The sequence below is a fragment of the Nicotiana tabacum genome, chromosome 24 (genome assembly GCF_000715075.1).
Source record: "Nicotiana tabacum cultivar K326 chromosome 24, ASM71507v2, whole genome shotgun sequence".
Classification (NCBI taxonomy): Eukaryota; Viridiplantae; Streptophyta; class Magnoliopsida; order Solanales; family Solanaceae; genus Nicotiana; species Nicotiana tabacum.
In genome coordinates this window covers 83,158,910-83,183,063 of record NC_134103.1, presented here as the reverse complement: position 1 = coordinate 83,183,063, position 24,154 = coordinate 83,158,910, and the positions used below count along the sequence as shown (strand labels likewise).

At 39.3% G+C, this 24,154-nt stretch overlaps 3 protein-coding genes across 3 annotated transcripts; 2 read left to right on the top strand and 1 right to left on the bottom strand.

Moving 5' to 3' along the window:
• Positions 1–322: 322 nt before the first annotated feature.
• Positions 323–772, bottom strand: LOC142178266 (S-protein homolog 5-like). The gene has a single exon (XM_075247595.1). It carries the CDS (start codon positions 770–772, stop codon positions 323–325), a length of 450 nt encoding a protein of 149 aa, XP_075103696.1.
• Positions 773–3,125: 2,353 nt separating this feature from the next.
• Positions 3,126–6,865, top strand: LOC107798764 (ribulose bisphosphate carboxylase/oxygenase activase 2, chloroplastic-like). Its single transcript, XM_016621800.2, has 7 exons — positions 3,126–3,650; positions 4,685–5,013; positions 5,122–5,227; positions 5,323–5,408; positions 5,611–6,083; positions 6,180–6,488; positions 6,579–6,865. The coding sequence occupies exons 1-6, from the start codon at positions 3,606–3,608 to the stop codon at positions 6,458–6,460; spliced, it is 1,320 nt and encodes a 439-aa protein (XP_016477286.1). The 5' UTR covers positions 3,126–3,605; the 3' UTR covers positions 6,461–6,488; positions 6,579–6,865.
• Positions 6,866–8,597: 1,732 nt separating this feature from the next.
• On the top strand, positions 8,598–9,843 carry LOC107798774 (uncharacterized). Its single transcript, XM_016621813.2, has 2 exons — positions 8,598–8,943; positions 9,545–9,843. The coding sequence occupies exons 1-2, from the start codon at positions 8,687–8,689 to the stop codon at positions 9,681–9,683; spliced, it is 396 nt and encodes a 131-aa protein (XP_016477299.1). The 5' UTR covers positions 8,598–8,686; the 3' UTR covers positions 9,684–9,843.
• The last annotated feature ends 14,311 nt before the right edge of the window (positions 9,844–24,154 follow it).

Sequence of the window (24,154 nt, the reverse complement as noted above, 5' to 3'; positions counted from 1 at the left end):
TCCACCGTGGACACGAATCGAAGTATAACTGAGGAAAATTTTAAACAATAATGTAGTTAAAAATAGAGAAGTAAATTTGGACATTTTTCCCGCATCAAATTGATACGAGAAATCCAATGAAACTCGTACTCGTATATTTTGTTAATCTATTTAAATTTGAAACAAAGCTGAGATTATATAGTTGAAATGGAATCGAGAAATAAATAGTACAAGAAAATTCATTTCATTTCTTCCTCTCTCCCACAAAGGTGAGATTATATACTCTCACTTTTTTTTAATGCGAAATTGAAACAGATCTAGATGTTACGAGCTATACATTTTATTACCACGAATATTTCTTCTCAAATGTAGCATCTTGATGAGGTCCAAAATAGAAACCATCCTCTTGCACTTTCCAAAAACATTCAGACACTAAAACGCCAAGTGATCCACATTGGTCAGAAATATAATCATTGAAAACATCAAATGATTTGTCTTTACCATTCCAATAAAAATGGCAGAAGAATAATGTACCACCACCAAATTGTTCTTGAAACTTAAATCTAAACTCTTGACCAGTGACATTGAGTGTGTGATACCCTAGATCGTCATCTTTAGATTGACAACGAAGAGTCAAAGGTGGAGAATTATTTGGGATGTTGTCAATAATGTGCATTAGATAACCAGGACTAAATAAACCAAGTCTAGGGGTCAAACCAGAACTTGTAACTAGAGCAAGGTTAAGTGCAAATATGAATAAGAAGAGAAGGTTGATATTCTTGAAATAACTCATGTTTGACTCTTGACCAAATGGTTCTGTATATCTTGTCTTGAATCTATGTGTATTTTTGCTGCGTATTTATACATGAGAAGAAAGGTGTATCTTCCTAATCTCCTTAGATTTTGTTATCTTAGGTGAGATTTTTGCTTTTAAATTGTTTCTAAAGTAAGAACATTCTATATATGACCATTCCCATTAAGTAAGAAATTAAATGTACAGAAAGGAAAATTTTGGAAAAGATTTTATTAAATACCATATGAGGGTAGAGATATATCTAGTCAGGAAAAGAGCTTATTAACTACTCCTACCATATTTAGTCCAATGGAATAATAAGCTACTCTCTTTACATTTACATTGCAGTGCACACGAACTTGTCCATATATGACTAAAGTCAAGTAAAAGTAAAATGAATATATGTCACATTAAACAAGAGAATTTAAAGAAGTTAGAAAATAAAAGTTATGCCATTTTAGAACAATTCTCTATCCATTTTCTATAATTGGATTAAAATTAATTAATTAAGTAATTCCCATTTTTATCCTATTGAACCTTTGACTAGACTTCAGGTAGAAATTATTTTTTCCGTGTTATTTACACTAGATGGTCACTTATGTGACATTGTATTTAGAAGTTGGCTACTTTTTCAAATTAGACGCATGGTGTAAATTTTAGTTTTGAACTTTAAACTTCAAACTAGTTGACCATTTACAAGCTCAAAACCACTGGTCTAATTTTAGAAGGTGGCCAACTTCTAAATACAAGGTCACAAAAATGACTATTTGTGCAAATTAACCTTTTTCCGATTAGCCAGAAACAACCTATATCTTATTCAGTAGGGGTGTAATTGTATTAACTGTAAAGCAATTTTCATACGACCAAGTTATCCGACTATGAACTATCAAGATGAGATATATCATGTATAAGGAATTTATGTATGCATCAACTTCCTTGAGTTATGGGTGTCTTTTATTAGTGTAATGTAAAATTCCGTAAAATTTTATTAGGTCTAATTAAATTCGTAATGACGTAATTAAGTTAATCTCGAGGTGTATCCAGACCCACACGATGCATTAAACTCGCCATAGAGTGAACCAACTCCTTTGCTTCATACATAACGTACATCCGGATTCATATTGTGTCGAATTGGCAAAAAGATTCTGTTAATATTACGGTTAAAGAGTTGATATTGGCTTCTAGTTTTATCATATAAGACTTTGATTTTAATGAGTGCTTCCATATTGTTTGATCAAACTTTTAAAAGTTCCATACGAATATGTGGCCTCAATCTCGGATTGTATTGAGAAGTAGGATCACAATTTAAAACTCCAAAAAATTATTGTAGAGTTTAAACTGCATTTGAAACTCCAGGAATTTTGTGCTGGAGTTCCATTTGTCAAAGTTTCAGCACCTTGTACTAGATTTGTTCCATGTTTTAGCTATCGGTATTTTTTTCCATAAGTTATTTCCGTTTTAAAAAATGTCTATTTCTCAATTATATTTCAAACAATGGCTAAATATTAATAAGCGGTCCAAAAACTGACCATCCGAGCTAATGTTTACGTCCAGCAAGCTGACTGGGCTGGCAAAAAGCTTCACTTTTGAATGGGCCAAAAATATCTTATCCAACCTCCCCAACTAGAGCCTAGACGGTTGGATCGGGCCGTATCACAGGTCAAACCCATTTTGATTGCTCTAAGTTACTAAATTTGGGCTAATGCGTCAATTGGCTGGAGACTTTGTGCTAACAGTATTTTAGCGTGAAAATATGACAGACTAGCCAGTTTTCGGACTGGTAATTGAAAAATAGTCAGTATTTGCAAAGTCAGTGAAAAAATACTTAGCCACTATTTTGTTGAGACACAGAAAGTTACAGCATAATATGTTAGATTATAGAGCTTTTGCAAATCAATTTCCAGCATATTATGTTGCAATTCCACGACACAAAAAGTTCCAGCATAATATGTTGGATTATGGAGCTCCTGCGTATACACTTCCAGCATATTATGTTGGAACTCCAGTAAAAATTTGAACTCCAGCATATTATTCTGGACTTTTTTCGAAATTTTAAGGGTGTTTTTGTTCAGATTTTATCTTTACATGAAAAAGTGACTAAATTTCAATTACTTTTAAAACTGTAGTTATTTTTCAATTACCAGTTATAAATCTGGCTAATTCTGATTTCTATTTCCGTACTTTAGCCTGCAAATTTTCTTCAAATGTAAGTTGAATTTAACTCCTTTCTTTTAATTAATAACCGCGCAAGTTATAGTTCCTTATTCCTAAATTAGTTCCTTTTTATAAAGTATATATTAGCCAAAATTTGCATATTTTCTGGTAGACTACAATAACAGCCTCAAATTCTCCTTATCCACCAGGAGGAAATCAACAACATACAAAAAGGGACAATTACATCTATGTAGGAAATCAACAACATACAAAAAAGGGACAATTACATCTATGGAGGAAAATACATCTTAAAATCTAACCTCAAAATAAAGAGGTAGCCAATCGCCATAAGCCTAAATTTTGTTGTTACTCAATCTAGTCACCTAGCCAAGCAAGAAAAATAAAAATGCAAAAATAAAAAAAAAATATTGATTGCCCATGCCAAAAATTACAAGTCACCTTCATAATCTCCACCTAGATAACCAATCTTCAATTTGTGGCCGTTGAGAAATCGTAAGCCAAATCCACATAATTTTTCTTACACTCACAACTAGTACTACTATAAAGCTTATCCCTTCACATACTATCTTCTTCAACCAATTTTTGAATATATTTAGCAAATCAAGAAAGCTTAGTCTTTAGCTTCTTTGATCAAGTTGTCATCTCAGTAGTCAAGATAATGGCTACCTCAGTGTCAACCATTGGAGCTGCCAACAAAGCACCGGTACTGTGTTTTTTTCTCATCATTCTCCTACACATATCAATTTGTTTACTAAATTTAGTAATGAATTCTTGTTTTTTCCTTTTATTTTAGTTAAAAATACTTATGTTTCTCGGACTCTCCGGGTGCGTGTCGGATCCTGCATTTTTGGAGGATCGATTGTTCACTAAGATTCCAGTATTTCTTTTTTGGTCTGTCTTGAATTATTCCATCTAATTCCATGTTAAGTTATAAACTTGTATCTTGAATTTTCAAGCTTGAGGCTTTATACTGTCAAATTATATGTGAAAGACTTAGGGGTGGGAATAGTAGCTGAATCATGTTAATTTTCTCGGGCAAATAACTGAAACTTGGAACCTTTTGTGAGTTCTTTGATTAAGGAATTAAGAATATTGAATTTTGTAGGGGACTGGGTAAAGGGTAGCCCAGTGCATTAAGCTCCCGTTATGCGCGGAGTTCTGGGAAGGGCCGGACCACACGGTCTATTGTATGCAGCCTTACCCTGCATTTCTACAAGAAGTTCTTTCCACGGCTCGAACCCGTGACCTAATGGTCACATGACAACAACTTTACCAGTTACGCCAAGGCTCCCCATCTTGTAGAGAACTGACCAACAAAAAAAATAAAGTTGATGGATATTTGGGGGTGTTTGTGTTTTGAGTTTGAAATATAGGATGCTATAGTGAGGATATACTTCCCCCTATGGTTTATGATTGAACCAGAATCCGGTACTAGAAGCCATGGTTACCTTCTTCAAGATTTTACTACTTCCTTTGTTCCATTTTATATGTCCCTCTTTTAACCTGTTCAATAAAGAACTACACCTTTCTATATTTAGAAACTCTTCAACTTTCGACATGTTCTTGTAGTGATACAATTGTCACGACATGTTTTATACCACAAGTTTTAAAAATGCTTTTACTATGTGCCAAAAGTCTTTATTTCTTAAACTTTGTGCTCAATCAAATATTGTTATATAAAATGAAACAAAGGAATATGTTTCAGTGGGGTTTAATAAGGGAACATTCTTGATGCAGTTGAGTTTGAACAACTCAGTTGCTGGAACTTCAGCTCCAAGCACGGCCTTCTTTGGCAAAACTTTGAAGAAAGTGTATGCAAAAGGTATTTCCAGCCCCAAGGTTACAAACAGGAGCTTGAGGATTGCAGCTGAAGAAAAAGATGCCGATCCCAAGAAACAGACCGATAGTGACAGATGGAAGGGTCTTGTTCAAGACTTTTCCGATGATCAACAGGACATCACCCGGGGTAAGGGTATGGTTGACAGTCTTTTCCAGGCTCCAACCGGTACTGGTACTCACCATGCTGTTTTGCAATCCTACGAATATGTCAGTCAAGGTCTTCGTCAGTAAGTCCTCCATTTGGCAAAAGAAATTGTTTGCTAATTCTTCAAAATTTGAGAAGTGCTAGCTAATTGATTCTAATGTTTGATTGTTAATCAAAATTTTCACTCTAGATACAACATGGACAACACGCTGGACGGATTCTACATCGCTCCTGCTTTCATGGACAAGCTTGTTGTTCACATCACCAAGAACTTCTTGAAATTGCCCAACATCAAGGTCTGTTTAAAAAATTTACTTGTCTTAATATTCAGGTTGACATAAGCTGTCTTTTGTGGTGAAAAATAATCAATATTGTGTATGTTTTCTTATAGGTTCCACTCATCTTGGGTGTCTGGGGAGGCAAAGGTCAAGGTAAATCTTTCCAGTGTGAGCTTGTCTTCAGAAAGATGGGAATCAAGTGAGTATTTCCTTTATCATATTGTACCATTTTGTGAAAGTCAAAGGCTCAAAGTAGCTTATTATAAGTTGCAAGTAGTTCTATCCGAATACGTAACTGCTTATTTATAAAATCAACTTCAATACTTGATGCCTATCAGCTATTTTTAATCAGTTAAGCCAAACGGTCTCTTACTCACTATGCTTGGACTATAAACTTGCAGCCCTATTATGATGAGTGCCGGAGAATTGGAAAGTGGAAATGCAGGAGAGCCTGCAAAATTGATTAGGCAAAGGTACAGAGAAGCAGCAGAAATCATCAGGAAAGGAAACATGTGTTGCCTCTTCATCAACGATCTCGATGCAGGAGCTGGTAGAATGGGTGGAACTACCCAATACACTGTCAACAACCAGATGGTGAATGCCACTCTCATGAACATCGCTGATAACCCGACAAATGTCCAGCTCCCCGGTATGTACAACAAGCAAGAGAACGCCAGGGTCCCCATTATTGTCACTGGTAACGACTTCTCCACATTGTATGCTCCTCTTATCCGTGATGGTCGTATGGAGAAGTTCTATTGGGCACCAACTAGGGAAGATAGAATTGGTGTTTGCAAGGGTATTTTCAGGACCGACAACGTGCCTGAGGAAGCTGTTGTAAAGATTGTCGATACCTTCCCTGGACAATCTATTGGTATAGACACTCATAACTCAAAATATTGTACTTTCCTGAAAGTAAATTATAGCCTGTTGATGATAACTGATTTGTATCTTTTTGTTCTGATAACAGACTTCTTTGGTGCTCTGAGGGCACGAGTATACGATGATGAGGTGAGGAAATGGGTTTCAGGCACTGGAATTGAAGCTATTGGGGACAAACTTCTGAACTCTTTCGACGGACCCCCAACTTTTGAGCAACCAAAAATGACTGTTGAGAAGCTCCTTGAGTATGGTAACATGCTTGTTCAAGAGCAAGAAAACGTGAAGAGAGTTCAGTTGGCTGAAACATATCTTAAAGAGGCAGCACTTGGAGATGCGAATGCCGATGCCATCAACACTGGAAACTTCTAATGCCATCAATCTCAAGTCTAAACAAGAGGTTGCATTTCCTATTTGAAAAGCTTTAATTTATAATAAGTTTGAAGATTGACGAGATTTTAAAAAAAATTGCATTAATGTATGGATGCAGGGAAGAATGGACAACAATCTAATTGTCATGTTGCTGAAGTCTCTACTGATTCAAGTGCTCAAAAACTTGGTTCAACTTCCAGGAGTGACGATGAAATTAATATTTTCAACTTTTTGAGGCATTTTGTGAGGGTAGCTATAGAATGTGGCAAGAACTTTGTAATATATGAAATCGGTTGTGTTCCATTCATAAGGGAGTACAAACTCCAAATAATCTTTTGTTTCAGTTTTTGTAATTCTTCTGTAATCAAGCTCTTGATTTTGAATTTCAAGATTTGCTTTATGTAATTGACTTCTTGGTACTCCAATGGCTATGATCTGCAAAGTAAAACCAGTATAATTCTCTCAACCTGCAAATATAAGATTATATGCCAATAGTAATTGAAGAGTGGATACACTTATCAAAAGGAAACCCGGTGCACTAAGTTCCCGCTATGCTCAGGGTTCGGGGAAGGGCCAGATCACAAGGGTCTATTGTACGCAGTCTTAAAAGGCTGTTTCCACGGCTCGAACCCGTGACCTCCTGGTCACATGGCAACAACCTTACCAGTTACGCCAAGGCTCCCCTTTAGTGGATACACTTATCAATGAGCTTGGTCATTATAATGTAGGATACTTCATGTTTTAAAGTTGGATTACTGGATATGAATTTACACAAAGTCTCGCGGCATTTCAAGATGGATTTCAACAAGGTACAAAATCAGGATATGCCACACTTTCACTTTCAGCTGCATGCTCTTCATGCACAGTCCAACATCTACCAAATGCACAGTCCTAACCTTGCTTGTGCAGACGAGGACTACTTGGAGTTTTGAGTGAGGTGCTCATTGAGCCAATTTCTGGTTGCCTATGATCCTCACACAATGTAAATAAAGGGAACTGGTACAGGAATCTTTGCCCGGAAACCGCATTAACCTTTAGCTAGCTGACCACGTACCAAAAGTCTAAATTTGTTACTCCTACATTTCCATAATCTTTCTCCTTACTTGTTTGGATGGTCGTTACATATTGTATTGTATCATATTGTTACTTTATATACAATGTTTGTTTTGATTGTTATTTAAATTTTATTGTATCGTATCGTTAAATCCATCGTTACGTAACGGCGAAAAGTGTCACGATGGATTTGATGTGGTGGCGTTGTTACCTTATTTTTTTTTCCTCTCATCTTGCCCTTCCTTATTATTAAATAATTATATTTTATCCTTTACCCTACTTTTTATATAATAATTATCTTAGTAATGTTGCAAGTTTATTCTTCATATTGTTGGTGTCTGACATCACCAAACGTGACATATAATCTATCCAAACACTATATTCATCAAATAATACAGTATAATACAATACAATACAATACGATACATTATGAAATGACATGTAACAACAATCCAAAGAAAAATATGGAACATGGTTAATCTTCTCCTTTTTCGCTTGTTTGATCTCTAATCTTGGGTTCAAAGGGGTCCTTATATACTAGAGTCAATACACAAATCTATAGAAGTTTGATCAGTTACCAAAATGGTAAAGGAACTGTTTAAGTGACTTTGGTGATTGACTAAAGTCATCCTTGTAAGGATTTTTTTCTCGGTATCACACCATTAAGAGTAACTCTACAATTTAGATTGCAGCTTCTTTCTCTAATCAACTATCAATATAAAACTTTATTCGCACACCGGCGTTTCATTTTCCGGTCCACCAAGCCATAATTTTATATGGTACAGTGAGTTTACACCTTTTTACTTAAACCAAAGAGGAGTAGCATAAATTGTAAAGATTGAAGGAAAAAAATGCCCAAGAAGATGGATAAAGGAGAAAATTTTATAACAGTAATAGTTCAAGAGCAGCCAGGAATAAACTCACACCCAAACAACAGTAAACAGAGAAAAACTGAGTGGATTGAGGAAATTTGGATCGTGGGTCCCCACTTATCCATAGATGTAACACCAAAATCTTGATTCTGATGTGGATTCCTTATCCAGTTTTCTAACATGTGGCAGCAACAGCAATTCCATTTCTCATATCTCTATGGATAATACATGATTTATACTACTCCATATCATATCATTTCACATCCAAGAAAAACAAATCAAAACATATAAGACTTTCACAATGGCCTCCTCAATAGCTAATTGTATGCAAATCACAGTCAATCCAAAATCCACTGCAATTCCATCAAACTTTTTGGGTACAAAGATTTCACCTTTGAACATTAGTACTGCTCACAAGAACAAGAAACATAGATCTCTGGAAGTGGTAGCTGCAGTTGGAGATGTGTCTTCTGAAGGAACAACTTATTTGATTGCTGGCGCTGCTGCTGTCGCATTGCTTGGAACTGCTTTTCCTATACTCTTTTCCCGCAAAGACCTGTACTAATTTTTTCATTCTTCTCTGTTCTTTTAATTATTATTTTTACGATTTAATCATCTAGTATCAGCACTCGCCTAATTAATTTGGACCGTGTCGAATAGGCCACTAAGTGGAGTGAAAAGCTGTCTCTATTCTCATGAAAAACCGAGACCTCCTGTTAATTGGCCACAATTTTTGCTTTTATTGATTTTTCTTGATGAAGGGAGCCTCCGACCAACGGTCACGCTGTTTCCGTGTTACCTATAGGTCAAGGGATTAAGCCGTGTAATCAGCAGTCACTACTGCCTACATCATACCTCTGGGGTGCGGCTCAGACCCTTGCTTGCGGGATGCTTTATGCACCAGACTGTCTTTTTTTTTTCTTCTTTCTTGATGATGTTTGAGTATCCTTGTACTTCTTGTTCTTTTGAGTCGATGATCTATTGGAAACAACCTCTCTGTCTTCATTAGGTAGGAATAAAGTCTGAGCACACATTATCTTCCCTAAACCTCATAAACCCCATATGTGAGAATATACTAAATTTGTTATTGTTGTTGTCGATGATGTTTACGTAATTGGGGAGTAAAATTCATGTTGTTTTGAATTGGGTTGTTGAATAGGTGTCCAGAATGTGATGGAGCAGGATTTGTGAGGAAAGGAGGGGCAACTTTGAGGGCAAATGCAGCTAGAAAGGATCAAGTTCAGATTGTATGTGCAAACTGCAATGGTCTCGGCAAGCTCAACCAAGTTGACAAGTAAAGAGCAGCATATTAGATACATAACATAATATTAGTTCTTACTTTGTACCTGTGGAACTTCTTCTTTTTTTCTTTCTTTCTTTGGGTATATATATATTGCTGTAAAACTTGTAATCATGTATACAGGAATTTCTCCTTCAATACATTTGCAAGTTCTAATACTCTTTTATATTCTCAAATTTCCCACAATTTGTCTTGTTTAGAAACTCCAATTAGTTCCTATCTGAATTTATATATGTTGCGTGGACTCTCCAAAACAATCATACATGTGTCGAATTCTCTAAAAATGTACTATTGTTGAAAGATCTGACACGCATCCATCGATATTTTCGGAGAATCCGAACAATATAGGAATTTATACAAGATCTTAGTCCAATTGAAAGGTTTAACTATTATATGTGGTTAGGGATAGCAAAGGGGGCGGGGCAAGGCGGGGGCGGGGCAAGGCGGGGGCGGGGCAGGTTTAAGGCTATGCAGGGCGGTGCAGCTTTAAAGCTATGCGAGGCGGGGTGGGTTGAAATACTTTTCATAAAAACCGATGCGGGGCGGAGCGGGTTGCGGATCTATGCGAGTTTATGTGGGTGTAAGTATTTTTCTTCTCATTCTGAGTTCCTTGTGATCACCATATGACCCATAAAACTTGCTTCTCAACAAATTGCTAATCTACTTTGGAAAAAGAAAACATAAACAACTTGTTTATTTTATTAATAATAATTTTATGATATAGTTCATCAAAGATAATATTTACCCGTAAAATGATACAGTTGAATTTATACATGGTTTCTAGACAAGTGAATTAAGTTGATCCTGAAATAATATAATAAATGAAGAAATACACAATACTTAGCCTTAGAATGTAGATGAAATAGCAAAGATAGTGATTTCGTGAGCACGATTTTCGGACATAGCAATGATGAGATCAAAAAGCAAGAGAGTGAAATCGTCTAAAGCTTTGTATAAAATATAGTATATGTTCTTGCCAGAAATTTTGTGTGTTTTACAATGGTAACTGAGCTCACTATTTATAGCTATGCCTAGGGAAAGAGGTCCTAGGATCGTGCCCTCCTTTAATGTCAATTATGTGGGTCATTGATGAAGATGTAATGTTGAGTGTAAATGCCAAATTCTTTGTAACGGATCGTCGCTCTTAATGTGGTAGAATATTCCTTAGTAAATGCTACCGGGTGCAGAGCATTTAATACACTTTTATGAATGTTATCCGTTCCGGTGACAAGCGTCGTGACTGCGTTCGGTCCTCAACCATTCCATCTTGGATTCCACGTGTCCTCCTTTTAGTCAGCCACATGTCATATCATATTTTACCCTATATAGATAATACGTTAATACTACTCAGAGATATTTTCATAATTTGAAAAGACTATTTTCACAAAAACTAAGACATATAACAATCTGTTTTTGTGAAGAGGCTCCGATAGGTTTTCTTCATAGAGTGCGGAAAAATTGAAAATCAACTCAAAAAGGAATAAAATTGGACAACAACCAAAAAGGTCTACAGTGTGGACCGCACAATACTGTGTGCGGTCGCAAACTCTGAAGAGGCTCTGATAGGTTTTCTTTATAGAGTGCGGACCGCACAATTATTGTGCGGCCGCAGAAGACTAGATTCAGAGAGCTGAAGTTTGGGAGTTTGAAGATGTGCGGACCGCACTATTATTGTGCAGCCGCAGGATGCCAAAATGCGTCTGCACTCATAAATGTGCGGTCCACAGAATGGAACCCTTATCCAGTCCAAGAGCAAGAGTGCGGCCGCACTCAGAAATGTGCGGTCCGCACAATGAGAGGAAGTGCGGCCGCATCTCACTTTTGTGCGACCGCAGATAGCCATACCCACCAGTCAGTCTCAGCCGCACACAAAATTGTGCAGCTGCACAACCTTCGCATGAGCAATTTTGTTAGATATTTTCAGCTGGGTATAAATATATCTTTTTGTCATTTTTAGGTTAGGTTTTGGTGCACCTGAACATTCAGAGCTGTTTTTATTTACTGTATTGGGCAACTTTGTACTAGTTTAGCATTTAAACATTAGATTTTCTTTTCTTAATCAATTATTATGCATTCTATCTTAGTTTCTTCTTTAATTTCTTTATTTTTCATGAGTAACTAAATCCTTAACTAGGGTTGTAACCCAACCCTAGTATGGGTACTTAATGGGTGATGATTTAGGGCTTATTTGTGATTGGGTATATCAATTTTAGCCTAGTTCTTGCTTGATTTTGAGAATTGATGGTTGCAAATATTGATTCATGCCTAATTGACTTAGTCTCTACTTGAGGAAATGAGACTAAGTCTAGAAAAACTTATCTAACAAGCAATTGAGGTGAACTCAAGAAATTGATAGCCCCAATTAAAGGGTCTAATCTCGAGATAGTAAGACCCGACTTGAGCATTTATCACTTATTTCGTGAGATACCCATTTGGACTTGAGAAATCCAAATTTGACAAAATCACTCAAACTACCTAGAGGTATAGAGTGAGTAATTACGTGGGATTGCTATATTGTATCCCGATCAACCAAACATGACCTAAAACTATAAATCTGTTAGGTAACCGACAATGCGGAAGTCGCAACCCTAGATCTTTTATAACTTGAAAAACAACCAAAACCAAAAACATTGTCTCTTAGCTTTACAATTGCAAGCATTAGCGTAAAAGTAGAAGTAGAAACAACAATTGAAAATGTGGAAGTGTAATCTTAGGCACGTCATACATTCATACTAGATATATACCTAATCCCACATCAAGCTCTCTGTGAAATCGACCCCGACTCGTGTTGGGTTTTTATTATTGCATCGACCTCCTCGCAACCTAAATTAGTGGTGTGAGTTTGGGCGACATCAATTTTTGGCGCCGTTGTTGGGGAGCTAAAAATGGATTTAGCTATAAATTTGGTTTTGTGTGTGACTTGTCTTCTTTTCCTTCCGGGTTACTAACCTTTTTGTGAATTGATTGTAGGTACAAAATAAATGGCTATCAATAATGATCCTCTCGGAAACATGCCTTTGGGGGATGTGGACGTGGAAGATGACCCAATTGAAGAGGTTCCTCTTGAACCTCAAGAAAATAGACGAGGCCGACAACCTCAAGACAACATTCTCGTTCCTCCCCCAAATCCACCAAGAGCGGCTCCACACCGGGTGTTGCCGAATGAAGGGCACGCAAGTGCAATAGTCCTGCCCCGTATTAGGGTGGGCAACTTTCAAATCACAAATGTTATGCTTACACCGCTTGAGAAACGGGGATTTTTTACCGGGGCTCTGAATCAAAATGCGTACAAGCACTTGAAAGGATTTGTGGACACCTGCTGAAGTAGTAAACAGACCAACATTTCTGAGGATGCTTTAAGATTGAGACTATTTCCCTTTTCTCTACCGAGGAAAGCCTTGGATTGGTTAGAAAGATTGTCAAACCATTCTATCCATACATGGGATGAATTGGCGGAAAAATTCATTGCCAAGTTCTTTTCTCCCGGGCATATGGCTACTCTTAGAGACGAGATTCTAGCATTCAAACAAGAACCCAATGAGCCGTTGCACGAGATATGGGAGAGGTACCGCACTATGGTGAAAGAGTGCCCGAATAATGACATGACCGAGGCCATGATTCAACAAACCTTCTACAGGGGGATAAATACTACCAATCAATACATAGTCAACCAACTTGCCGGTGAAAATTTCATGACAACACCATATGCCGAAGCTTGTGAAATCTTAGATGAAATGGAGGATACTTCATCGGCATGGAAAAGTAGATCAAATGTTCCTCAAGGTGATCCAAATGTGATTCACCTACACAAAGAATTACACGATCATGGGCAAATAATTGTCGAGTTGACTACTACAATGAATCAATTGGCCAAAACTCAACTTCAACAGGTTCAAGGTCCTAAGCAAGTAAATGCAATGGAAGGTGTCAATATGATGGTGAACAAGCGAAGGCAAAAGGGTCAACAAGTGCAAAATCGTGTAGAACAATTTGTGCAAGATGATAGTGGGTTCGACCAAGACGAATCATATAATAAGCAAGAGGAAGAAGTGTAATATGTGAATAATTACCAAGGGCAAAGGAACAACTCTCAAGGCCCGAATCAACAATGGCGATCTCAAGGAAATCAAGAAAATTGGACCAATAAAAACCACCAAGGCAATTGGAGTGGTGGTACCAACAATCAGGGTAATTGGAATAATAACAATAATCAAGGCAATTGGAACAATCAAGGAAGCCAAGGCAATTGGGTGGCAACAATCAAGGATATTGGGGAGGCAACAACCAAGGGGGTTGGAACGGTAACCATGGGAACCGGGGGCCGGGCTATCAAAGGCCTCCGATGTATCAACAACCAAACAACCCGCCTCTTTATCCGTCTCAAGGTTCTAGTTCTTCCAATAATGAGATGGGACGAATTGAAAATATGTTCAAATAAATGATGGAGAAAAATGCCGACTTCGATGCTCAATTAGCTTCTCACAACACTTCAATCCGAAATTTGGAAGTTCAATTGGGGCAAATCTCGCAAGCTTTAAACACTCATCCTAAAGGGGCACTACCTAGTAATATGGTGGTGAACCCGAAGGGTAGAAACAACACGGGACATGCCATGACCGTAACATCAAGGAGTGGAAGAGGTGGAGATGCAACCACCTCAAATCAAAGAAGAATTATGGATGATGATGTAGTGGTTCAAGAAGATGATATTCCAAGTAATGTGGTTCAAGCTAATGAAGAAGTGAAAATTGATATTGATGAGAGTGCGGATGAGACACAAGAAGAAGTGAACACGTCTAGGGAACACGTGATTGACATATCGGAACCGGTAGTGCCAAAGGCCAAGGCACCAATACCAACGCCTCCTCCTCCATACCCTCAAAGGCTCGCCAAGCACAATAGTAAGAACCAATTCAAGAAGTTTATTGATATGATAAAGAGATTATCCATTAATGTGCCATTGGTTGAGTCGTTGGAACAAATGCCCGAGTATGCAAAGTTCATGAAAGATTTGGTGACAAATAAAAGATCAATGAATTGTGAGACTATCAAGATGACACATCAAGTGAGTGCTATTGTGCACTCAATGGCTCCAAAATTGGAAAATCCCGATGCTTTCACAATCCCTTGCACTATTGGAAGCGCCGACTTTGCCAAAGCTCTATGTGATCTAGGGGTGAGTATTAACTTGATGCCATACTCGGTGTTCAAAACTTTGGGAATTGGGCAACCAAGACCCACATCTATGAGGTTACAAATGGCGGATCGTACTATGAAAGGACCATTGGGTATTATTGATGATGTGTTGGTTCGTGTTGAAAAGTTCATCCTTCCGGCGGACTTTGTGATCCTTGACTGCGAAGTGGACTATGAGGTGCCTATTATCTCGTGTAGACCTTTCCTTGCTATAGGGAAGGCTCTTGTTGATGTGGAAGCTGGTGAGCTCACCTTTCGGGTGGGCGATGAAAAGGTAGTTTTCCATGTGTGCAAATCTATAAGGCAACCAAATAGCAACAAAGTTTGTTCATTTGTGGACTTAGTGACCGAGGTGATTGTTGATGATGCTAGTGCCATGATGAATATTGATGATACTTTGGAGTCTGTATTGCTTAATAATGATGATGACGAGAAGGATGGCTATGTGGAATGTGTAAATGCATTACAAGGAATGGGGTCGTATACTTATGAACCCCGAAAATTGTCCCTAGATCTTGAGAATCGGAAGACTCCCCCAACAAAGCCATCAATCGAGGAGCCTCCCACTTTCGAGTTAAATCCATTGCCTTCACATCTCAGGTATGAGTTTCTTGGACCATGTTCTACTTTACCTGCTATTCTTTCCTCTTGCTTGACTAACGTGCAGGTAGATTCTACTTTGGTGGTGCTTTAAAAGAGGAGAAAAGCTATAGGATGGACATTGGCAGATATTCGGTGTATAAGCCCCGCCTTTTGCATGCACAAGATATTTTGGAGGAGGATGCCAAACCCCCCATTGAACATCAAATAAGGTTAAATGAAGCAATGAAAGAGGTGGTAAAGAAGGATATCATAAAGTGATTGGATGTCGGGGTAGTTTACCCCATTCCGACAGCTCGTGGACCTCTACGGTGCAATGTGTCCCAAAGAAAGGGGACATGACTGTGGTCACCAATGACAAGAACGAATTGATTCCTATAAGAACGGTGACCGGGTGGAGAGTGTGCATTGACTATCAGAAGCTCAACAAAGTCACTCGGAAAGATCATTTTCTGCTTCCATTTCTTGACCAAATGCTTGACAGGTTGGTCAGATGAGCTTTTTATTGTTTCCTTGATGGATATTTCGGCTATAATAAAATTCTCATTGCTCATGAGGACCAAGAAAAGACTACTTTCACTTGTCCCTATGGTACTTTCACATTCTCGCGGATGCTATTTGGGTTATACAATGCATCGATGACTTTTCAACGGTGTATGATGGCCATCTTCACTGACATAGTAGAGGATTTTCTTGAGGTCTTTATAGATGATTTCTCCGTGGTTGGGAATTCTTTCAATGATTGCTTGAACAACTTGGATAAGGTCTTGGCAAGATGTGAGGAGACAAACTTGGTTTTGAATTGGGAGAAATGTCACTTCATGGTCGAAGAAGGCATAGTCCCCGACCACAAAATTTCAAAGCATGGTATTGAGGTCGACAAGGCTAAAATTGAGGTGATCTCCAAACTCTATCCCCTACATCCGTGAAGGGAGTGAGGAGCTTCTTGGGTCATGCAGGGTTCTATCACCGATTCATCAAGGACTTTTCTAAGGTGGTGAACCCCTTGTGTAAACTTTTGGAGAAGGATGCCAAGTTCCATTTCAAAGAGGATTGTATGAAGGCATTCGAATTGTTCAAGTTCAAGTTGACTAATACACCTATTATCACCGCACCTGATTGGAGCTTACCTTTTGAGCTCATGTGTGATGCTAGTGATGTGGCGGACGGAGCAGTTTTGGGGCAGCGTATTAACAAAATCTTTCATTCGGTCTATTATGCTAGTAAGACCATGAATGATGCCCAAGTTAACTACACAGTGACCAAAAAAGAGCTCCTTGCTATTGTTTTTGCTATGGAAAAGTTCCACCTGTACTTGATGGGTACAAAGGTGATTGTTCATACCGACTATGCGGCGCTTCGATATTTGATGAGCAAGAAAGATTCTAAAGCAAGACTAATGCGGTGGGTGTTTCTTTTGCAAGAGTTTGATCTAGAGATTCAAGACCACAAAGGTAGTGAAAACCAAGTGGCAGACCACTTGTCTCGTTTAGAGGAGGAGGGGAGGCCATATGATGGCCTTGAGATTAATGATTCATTTCCCGACGAGCAACTCCTAGCCATTTCTATGACCGAGATGCCATGGTTCGCCGACTTTGCCAATTATCTTGTGAGTGGCATTGTACCGAATGAGTTCTCTTCAAAACAAAGGAAGAAGCTCAAACGGGATTGCCTCGACTATAATTGGGATGAGCCTTATCTCTTCCGGATTTGTACTGATGGTGTGATTCGACGATGTGTACCGGAGGAGGAACAAATAGAAATTATTGAGGCTTGTCACTCTTCGCCATATGGTGGTCACCATGGTGGAGATAGAATGATAACAAAAGTGTTGAGTTGTGGATTCTATTGGCCTACTCTTTACAAGGACGCTAGCGATCTCGTCAAGCGTTGTGATAAATATCAAAGGACCGGTGGGATTTCTAAGAAAAATGAGATGCCCCTCACCACTATCTTGGAGATTGACATTTTTTATGTGTGGGGCATTGATTTCATAGGTTCGTTCGTGAGCTCTTGTGGGAACACTTACATATTGGTAACTGTGGATTATGTGTCAAAGTAGGTTGAAGTCGTGGCTTTGCCCAACAATGAAGCTCGGAGTGTGGTGGCATTTTTGAAAAAGAACATCTTCACAAGGTTTGGTACTCCAAGGGCCATTATTAGTGATGGGGGATCGCACTTTTACAACAAAGCTTTTGATACCTTACTTACAAAGTATGGTGTTACTCACAAAGTGTCGACCCCATATCATCCTCAGCAAGCGGGCAAGTTGAAGTTTCCAACCAGGAGATCAAGAGTATTTTGTCAAAGACTGTGAATGCCAACCGGACGGATTGATCAAAGAAACTTGATGATGCTCTTTGGGCTTATAGGACGACTTACAAAACACCGATTGGTATGTCTCCATATTGGTTAGTGTTCGGGAAATCTTGTCACCTACCGGTGGAACTTGAGCACAAGGCTATGTGGGCATTGAAAAAGCTTAATCTTGAATAAGATGTAGCCGCCAACTTAAGGGTGGCACAATTGAATGAGCTTGATGAATTCCGATTTGATGCATATTCAAGTTCGTCCTTGTACAAGGACAAGATGAAGTACCTCAATGTCAAGTACATCCGGAACAAGGAGTTCAAAGAAGGTGATCTTGTTCTACTGTTCAATTCTCCGTTGCGTATGTTTCCGGGAAAGTTGAAATCCAAGTGGAGTGGTCCATTTGAGGTTGTGCTTGCGACACCCTTTGGTACATTAGACTTGAAAGAACAAGAATGATAAAGTGTTTAGAGTCTATGCTCACCGAGTGAAACACTATCTTGGCAAAGTTGATGATGGCCACGTTGTGGCGTTAATTCATTTCAAGTGATTGATGGTAACCTGCGTCGTGCCGCAACGTTAAATCAGGCGCTTCTTGGGAGGCAACCCATGTGTATTTTTCTTTTCTTTTTCATTAGAGAGGCTTTGTTTTGTGCTAACTAGTTTTGAAGTGTATGCAGGAATGGATGTGCATTGCAGGGACTGTGTCAAAAAATTTGACCAAGTGTTGAAAGAGTGCGGAAAGCACATTAATTGTGCGAACCGCACAATTCTAAAGGCAGTAGCAGAAATCACTTTGCAGCCGTACAATTCTGTGTGCGGTCACACAACTAGAAGACAAAAATTGCAAGTTCTATGAAGTTGGACTTTCAAAATTCATAGACAATCTGTGGCCGCACATAAAATTGTGCGGTCCGCACAAATTCTATGGCCACACTCACTTTTATGCGGGCCGAAGAGTTGCATCGAGGTCCATGTAAAGAGTGCGGTCCGCACTCAAAATTGTGCGGCCGTACTCGCCTTAAGTTTGGGGCGACTTGGCCAACCTACAAATAGAACCTCGAGACACTATTCACAACTTTACCAATCTGAAGTCTTGAACCTTAAGCAAACACAGTGCACGATTGATTAATTCACAATCTTCTTTCATTTCATCAGTGTAGATTCTTACCTGCATCCTTCATAACTGGTATGTTTATTACATCTTTAGATTTTGAATTGTTTTTAGTTTTTGTTCTTTTGTGGTGTGAATTGTTAGACCTAAATTGTCACTTGTTAGTTAAGGGTGCTTAAAATCATATAGGTAGTTTCATAAATGTTCATTAGGGACTGGATAGACCATTAATCATGTTAATTTGTGCATGCCATATCTAAATTTTGAAAAATTGCATGAACCCTAACTTTACGGTAGTAAATGCTCAAATTGTACGTCCGCACACAAATTTGTGCAGTCCGCAGACCACTTGATTAGGTTAAATGTTGCGCTTGCAAAGTGCAAACCGCACTCAAAATTATGCGGTCTGTAGAAAAAATTGTGCGTGCGCATAAAAACGTGTGCGACCGCACTCAAAATTGTGTGGTCCGCAGTAAAATTGTGCGGCCGCATAAAAATATGTGCGACCGCACTTGTGAACTTCAGAGAATCAATATCTCAGGACTAGACCTGTGCGGTCGCACTTAAAATTGTGCGGTCTGCACTTCAAGATATGCGGCCGCACTCACAATTATGCAGTCCGCACTTCAGGGTGTGCGACCGTACTTCAAAATTGTGCGGTCCGCACTAGACAGTCTGTGGCCGCACTAAAAATTATGCGGTCCGCACTGTCTCCTTTAATGACTGTTGTGTTGCAATTGTTCTGTAAATGTCTGAAGTGTTTTGAACTCAACTGACCTATGTACCTTGTATTGCAGACAATGGTTAGATCACGTGTTAGCGGCGATACATCAAAAGGGAGAGGTGAACCCTTCTAAGGCAGAGGAAAAGGCACTCACCCTTTGCGAGTGCAATCAAAGCCCATTGTTAAAAAGCTGACCACCGGGAGAAGAAGGGCCACAGAGCCCTCAGAATCCAGTTCCTATGCCCCATCCAGGGAAGCCTCCGAGGGTCATTCAATGGAGGTCCAACCTGAGGCCCAGTACCAACCATGCCAACCCACTGGGCGTTTTCAATTATGTGACGAACCTACATCTAGTTCTTCTGGAGGTTCTGATGCGGGAAGCCAAGGTTTCGATCCCTCCTCTACACCTACTCCTCCAACACCAATACCTATTGATGTCGATGATGATAATATCCAGGATTATGGTAAAAGGGGGGACACACAAGTGGGCGGCCTTGAGAGGTCGAAGAAAAAGGAAATGTGGGAGGATCGGTTCGTGAGTTTGACAACCTTTAACAGGTTCCGGGAATTGTGGCCCTAGAGGTCGCTCACACTTGAGCGATAATTTTTAATGAAGGATTTGGATATTAATAATCCAAATGTCCTTAGACAGTTCCACGAGCGCAAGGGGTGGAAGTGGTTCACCCACAGTGTCATCGATGCAAATGAGCACTTGGTCAGGGAGTTCTACGCCAATGTGGCTCACATCAAGAAGGGGACGAAAGTGGCAAATGTGAGAAATTTGAAAGTCCGCTTCGACGCCTTTTCTTTGAACACTTATATGGAATTCGAAGACGTGGAGGCAGTCCAGTGCCTAGAGAAGTTGGCTCTGGGTGATGCAACTTGCCTGTGGCTAGCTGAGATTTTTGCCGCCGAGGACCATGATCACCATGGGTTACAGTAGGAGTTCCTATCCTCCGGGCCACCCTAAATTTTGAAGCTAAAGGGTGGAAAACCTTTGTGTGTATCCGGTTGATCCAGGTCTAAATGAGAACAACCTCCCACTTCCCCGGGCAGTTTTGGTGGCTTCTATTATGGTGGCGTACCCGATCAATGTGGGTGCAATCATGTTAACCAACATCACATTGGCGGTCCGAAAAAGTGAAAAGTATTACCCTTACCCAAACACCCTCACAAAGTATTTTAATGATGCCAAGGTGGAGCCGAGACCATATGACTCAAAAGCAAAGGCCAAGAAGCCTTTCTCATGGTACCACCTGCAGGGTGCTGACAACCCAAAGTTCAAGGGTAAGATCACTACCACCGTTGGTCAGTCTGACGAGCCATCGGTGGTGGGTTCTGAGGCTGCTGCTGAGCCATCTACAGCTCCCACGCCTTCCACAGCAGCCAGGCCTTCCATCGTGACAACCGAAATGCCACCACCTTCATCTTCTAGGCCATCAGTTGCAGTACCAGTGCCAGCCTCATCCACTTATCCTCTCACTGCGCTGCGAGTCTCTCAGAAATTTGGCGAGCTTTAATAACTAGATGCAGACATCCACTTCTAAGTTGTCTGACATATCCAGTACTGTTGCAACACAGTCCTCCACCCCAACAACACCACAGGTCCCTCCGTCGGTGGAGGAAATATTGAAGAAGATCTTAGACAACCAGAAGACCATTATGGATACTCTGGTGGCTCACGGGGGTGCTATGGAGGAGTTGAGTGTTCTATTACTATCTCTAGGTTTAACCCTTTAATTGGGGCTATTAATCTCTTGAATTCACCCCCAATTCCTTGTTAGCCTACTTTTTCCAGACTTAGTCCATCTTTTTCAAGAAGAGCCCAGGTCATAAAGGCATGACTCAGTATTTGCAACTACTAATTCTACAATTTTAGCATGAATTAGGCTAAATTTCACTAACCCATAAATAATTAAGCTCTAAACTTCAAGACCCATTAAATACCCACACTAGGGTTGGGTCACAACTCTAGCTATGGGGTCTAGCTACTCATAATAACAGCAGAAATCAAAGATAAAGATGAAATATAAGCCATAATATTAAAGTACAAGATGAAAATCTAAAGTTTGAAGGTAAATCTACTCTAAAATTGCCCAAAAAGGGAAAAACAAGCCGTTCACGTGCTCTGCTAAACAAAACTTAACCTAAAATTGATAAAAGGATCTATTTATACTAGGCTAAAATTTTCGGACAGAAATGCCCCTGCGGAGGATTCGCAGATGCATAATTTTGACCGCGTCCGCGCTTGAGCTTTCGCGGCCGAGTAATAATGAGCGTGATCCGCATTTCTTCAATACTGGGCTTGTATTAGGCTTAGTTTCATGGACCGCGTAATTTCAACCGCATCTGCGTGTGCTTCCATCATGGCCGCGTAATTTGGATGCGGACCACGTTCTTCAGTTAAGCCCAATTTGCAGGGTCTCTGAACCTCAAGATGCGCTCTCAGCGAAATTCCCTTCACGGCCGCACCAAAGATTTCGCGGCCGTGGCTTTCCAACGCGGTCAGCGGTGATTTTAGTACTCAAAGCAGCTTCTTTGAATCTATTTTTGCGGACCGCGCAATAGTGGCCGCCTCAGCGGTGGTCCTTATGCGGCCGCGCCTTTCTGCCGCTCTCAGCGCTCTAGCCTCAGCCTTGGATTCGTGCAGGTTTGACTCCTTCATGAGTTGATTATGGCTTCTTTGCCTCATTTTTACCAAACCCTGCAAGCAAGCACATTAAGTTAGTTTTCGGGAATACCTTTACGTATTTTTGACCTAAAACCTAAGCAAAGGAGAGCAAATAATAGTCTAAAACCCCTAGTTATCAACTCTCCCAAACTTAAACTTTTGCTTGTCCTCAAGAAAATAAGGTAATTCCCACATCCAAACGAAAAAGAAATGAAAATTTCAGCTGTCCTAAGGTGACTTCATCAAGCATCAATTGGGCCTAACAATTACCATCAACACAAATGCATTATCACAACATCATGTTATGACGTTTTGAGTTCCATAGTTCTAATGTGACACAAAAGCATCAAGAGTTGACTCAATTCATCAAGGAAGCTCGCTTTCTCACGTAGGTCATTGTGGATCCCAAACTCCTCCTCCTCTACTCTCCATGAGTAAATCTCACTTTATAGAATGTGACACTCAAAACAAGGATTGTAAAGAAGTGCGCTCATCATTCTCAAAAGAATGCCACAAGTCCGGCTCTAAGTACCATAAGCTTTCCCCTTATGTAAATCACCACTAATATAAGCTCACTCAACTTGAAATCATATAGGGATTTAGTAAGATGTAATGAAGGATTTTTGGATCAAGGTAGGACATAATGAACTATGATGGTTTCATCTTTCCTTAAGCACTCCATTTTCTGATTTCGGTTCATACTTTCTTGACTCTTTGAGTCATTTTCTTCTTCCTCAGGGGAACTAGAGAGATACATTGTCACTCTTTCTTGTTCATGACAATCATTTTTCTCCTTTTCTCATCATTCCATGCCTTTCAACATTGTTTTCTTTGAATCCCTTCAACCTGTTCTTTCTTTTTTGACATATTTCTTTTTAACTCTTCATCATTTTCTTTGCCTTTCCTTTTCATCAATTCTTTTTGTTCTTTGTACCTTTCATCACTTTAAAATTCCTCGTCTCTCCCCCAAACTTATGTTTTTGCTAATTGCTCATCATGAATGCTAAGAAAAGATTGGGTGCCAAGAGAGGGTCATTATAAAATGGATGAAGGCTTGTAATGTGGCTATTGAATGAAAAAGGCTTAGGCTCAAAGGGGTTGACTAGGGATATCATATTGGTAGGCTATGGAAGCTTTTACAGTTCAAATGGGACCAAGGAGAGCCTACAATCACTTCTCAAGTCGAGCTACACTTAGAATTTTGCCTAGACAAACATTCAGGGCAAGTTCTAGACTTATTGGCATGGGACTTGGACTTGCAATTCAATACCTCACCTCTCTCTCAAGCTAATGGATTGTTAAAGAGAACAGAGTCGAGGGCCCACAACAACCCTAGCTAAGATTGAATATCACAGATGGCTCAAAGAAACTACTTGATGATAGTTTTAGTCAACTCAAATGTCTAAAGGTCACAACTAGAGCTTTTCATTGATAATAAACTTGTTTCTAACCATGAGGTCGAAGGTAAATGTGTTAGTACCAAGTGAAACCTGCTTGAGACACTTTTATTCATTACTACTACATATCATAGCAAAAAGAAAAACAGACTCAATCCCTTAAGAAGGTTATCACGCCATCCATCATTGGGAAGAGCCACCCGGTTCACACAATATCCACCTTTGGAAAGAACCGTGGCATTAATAAAACCAAATGCTTATTGATTACGCAAAAATGTGAAAAGAAGCTAAAAACTCAAAAAGAAGCTACTAAAAGAAATAAAAAGCTAAGCTATTAAGGAAAAATACAAAAGAAGTTATAAAGTAAACTACGAAAAGTAAAATGAATATGTACAATAATGGAGTGAACCGAATATATACAAAATGGAGATGAATATATATACATGGAATGGTAAAG

Coding starts and splice junctions, on each gene's coding strand:
- LOC107798764 (XM_016621800.2), top strand. CDS start 3,606: ATGGCTACCTCAGTGTCAACCATTGGAGCTGCCAACAAAGCACCG. Junction 3,651..4,684: donor GAGCTGCCAACAAAGCACCG/GTACTGTGTTTT, acceptor TTCTTGATGCAG/TTGAGTTTGAACAACTCAGT. Junction 5,014..5,121: donor GTCAGTCAAGGTCTTCGTCA/GTAAGTCCTCCA, acceptor TTTTCACTCTAG/ATACAACATGGACAACACGC.
- LOC142178266 (XM_075247595.1), bottom strand. CDS start 772: ATGAGTTATTTCAAGAATATCAACCTTCTCTTCTTATTCATATTTGCA.
- LOC107798774 (XM_016621813.2), top strand. CDS start 8,687: ATGGCCTCCTCAATAGCTAATTGTATGCAAATCACAGTCAATCCAAAA. Junction 8,944..9,544: donor CTCTTTTCCCGCAAAGACCT/GTACTAATTTTT, acceptor GTTGTTGAATAG/GTGTCCAGAATGTGATGGAG.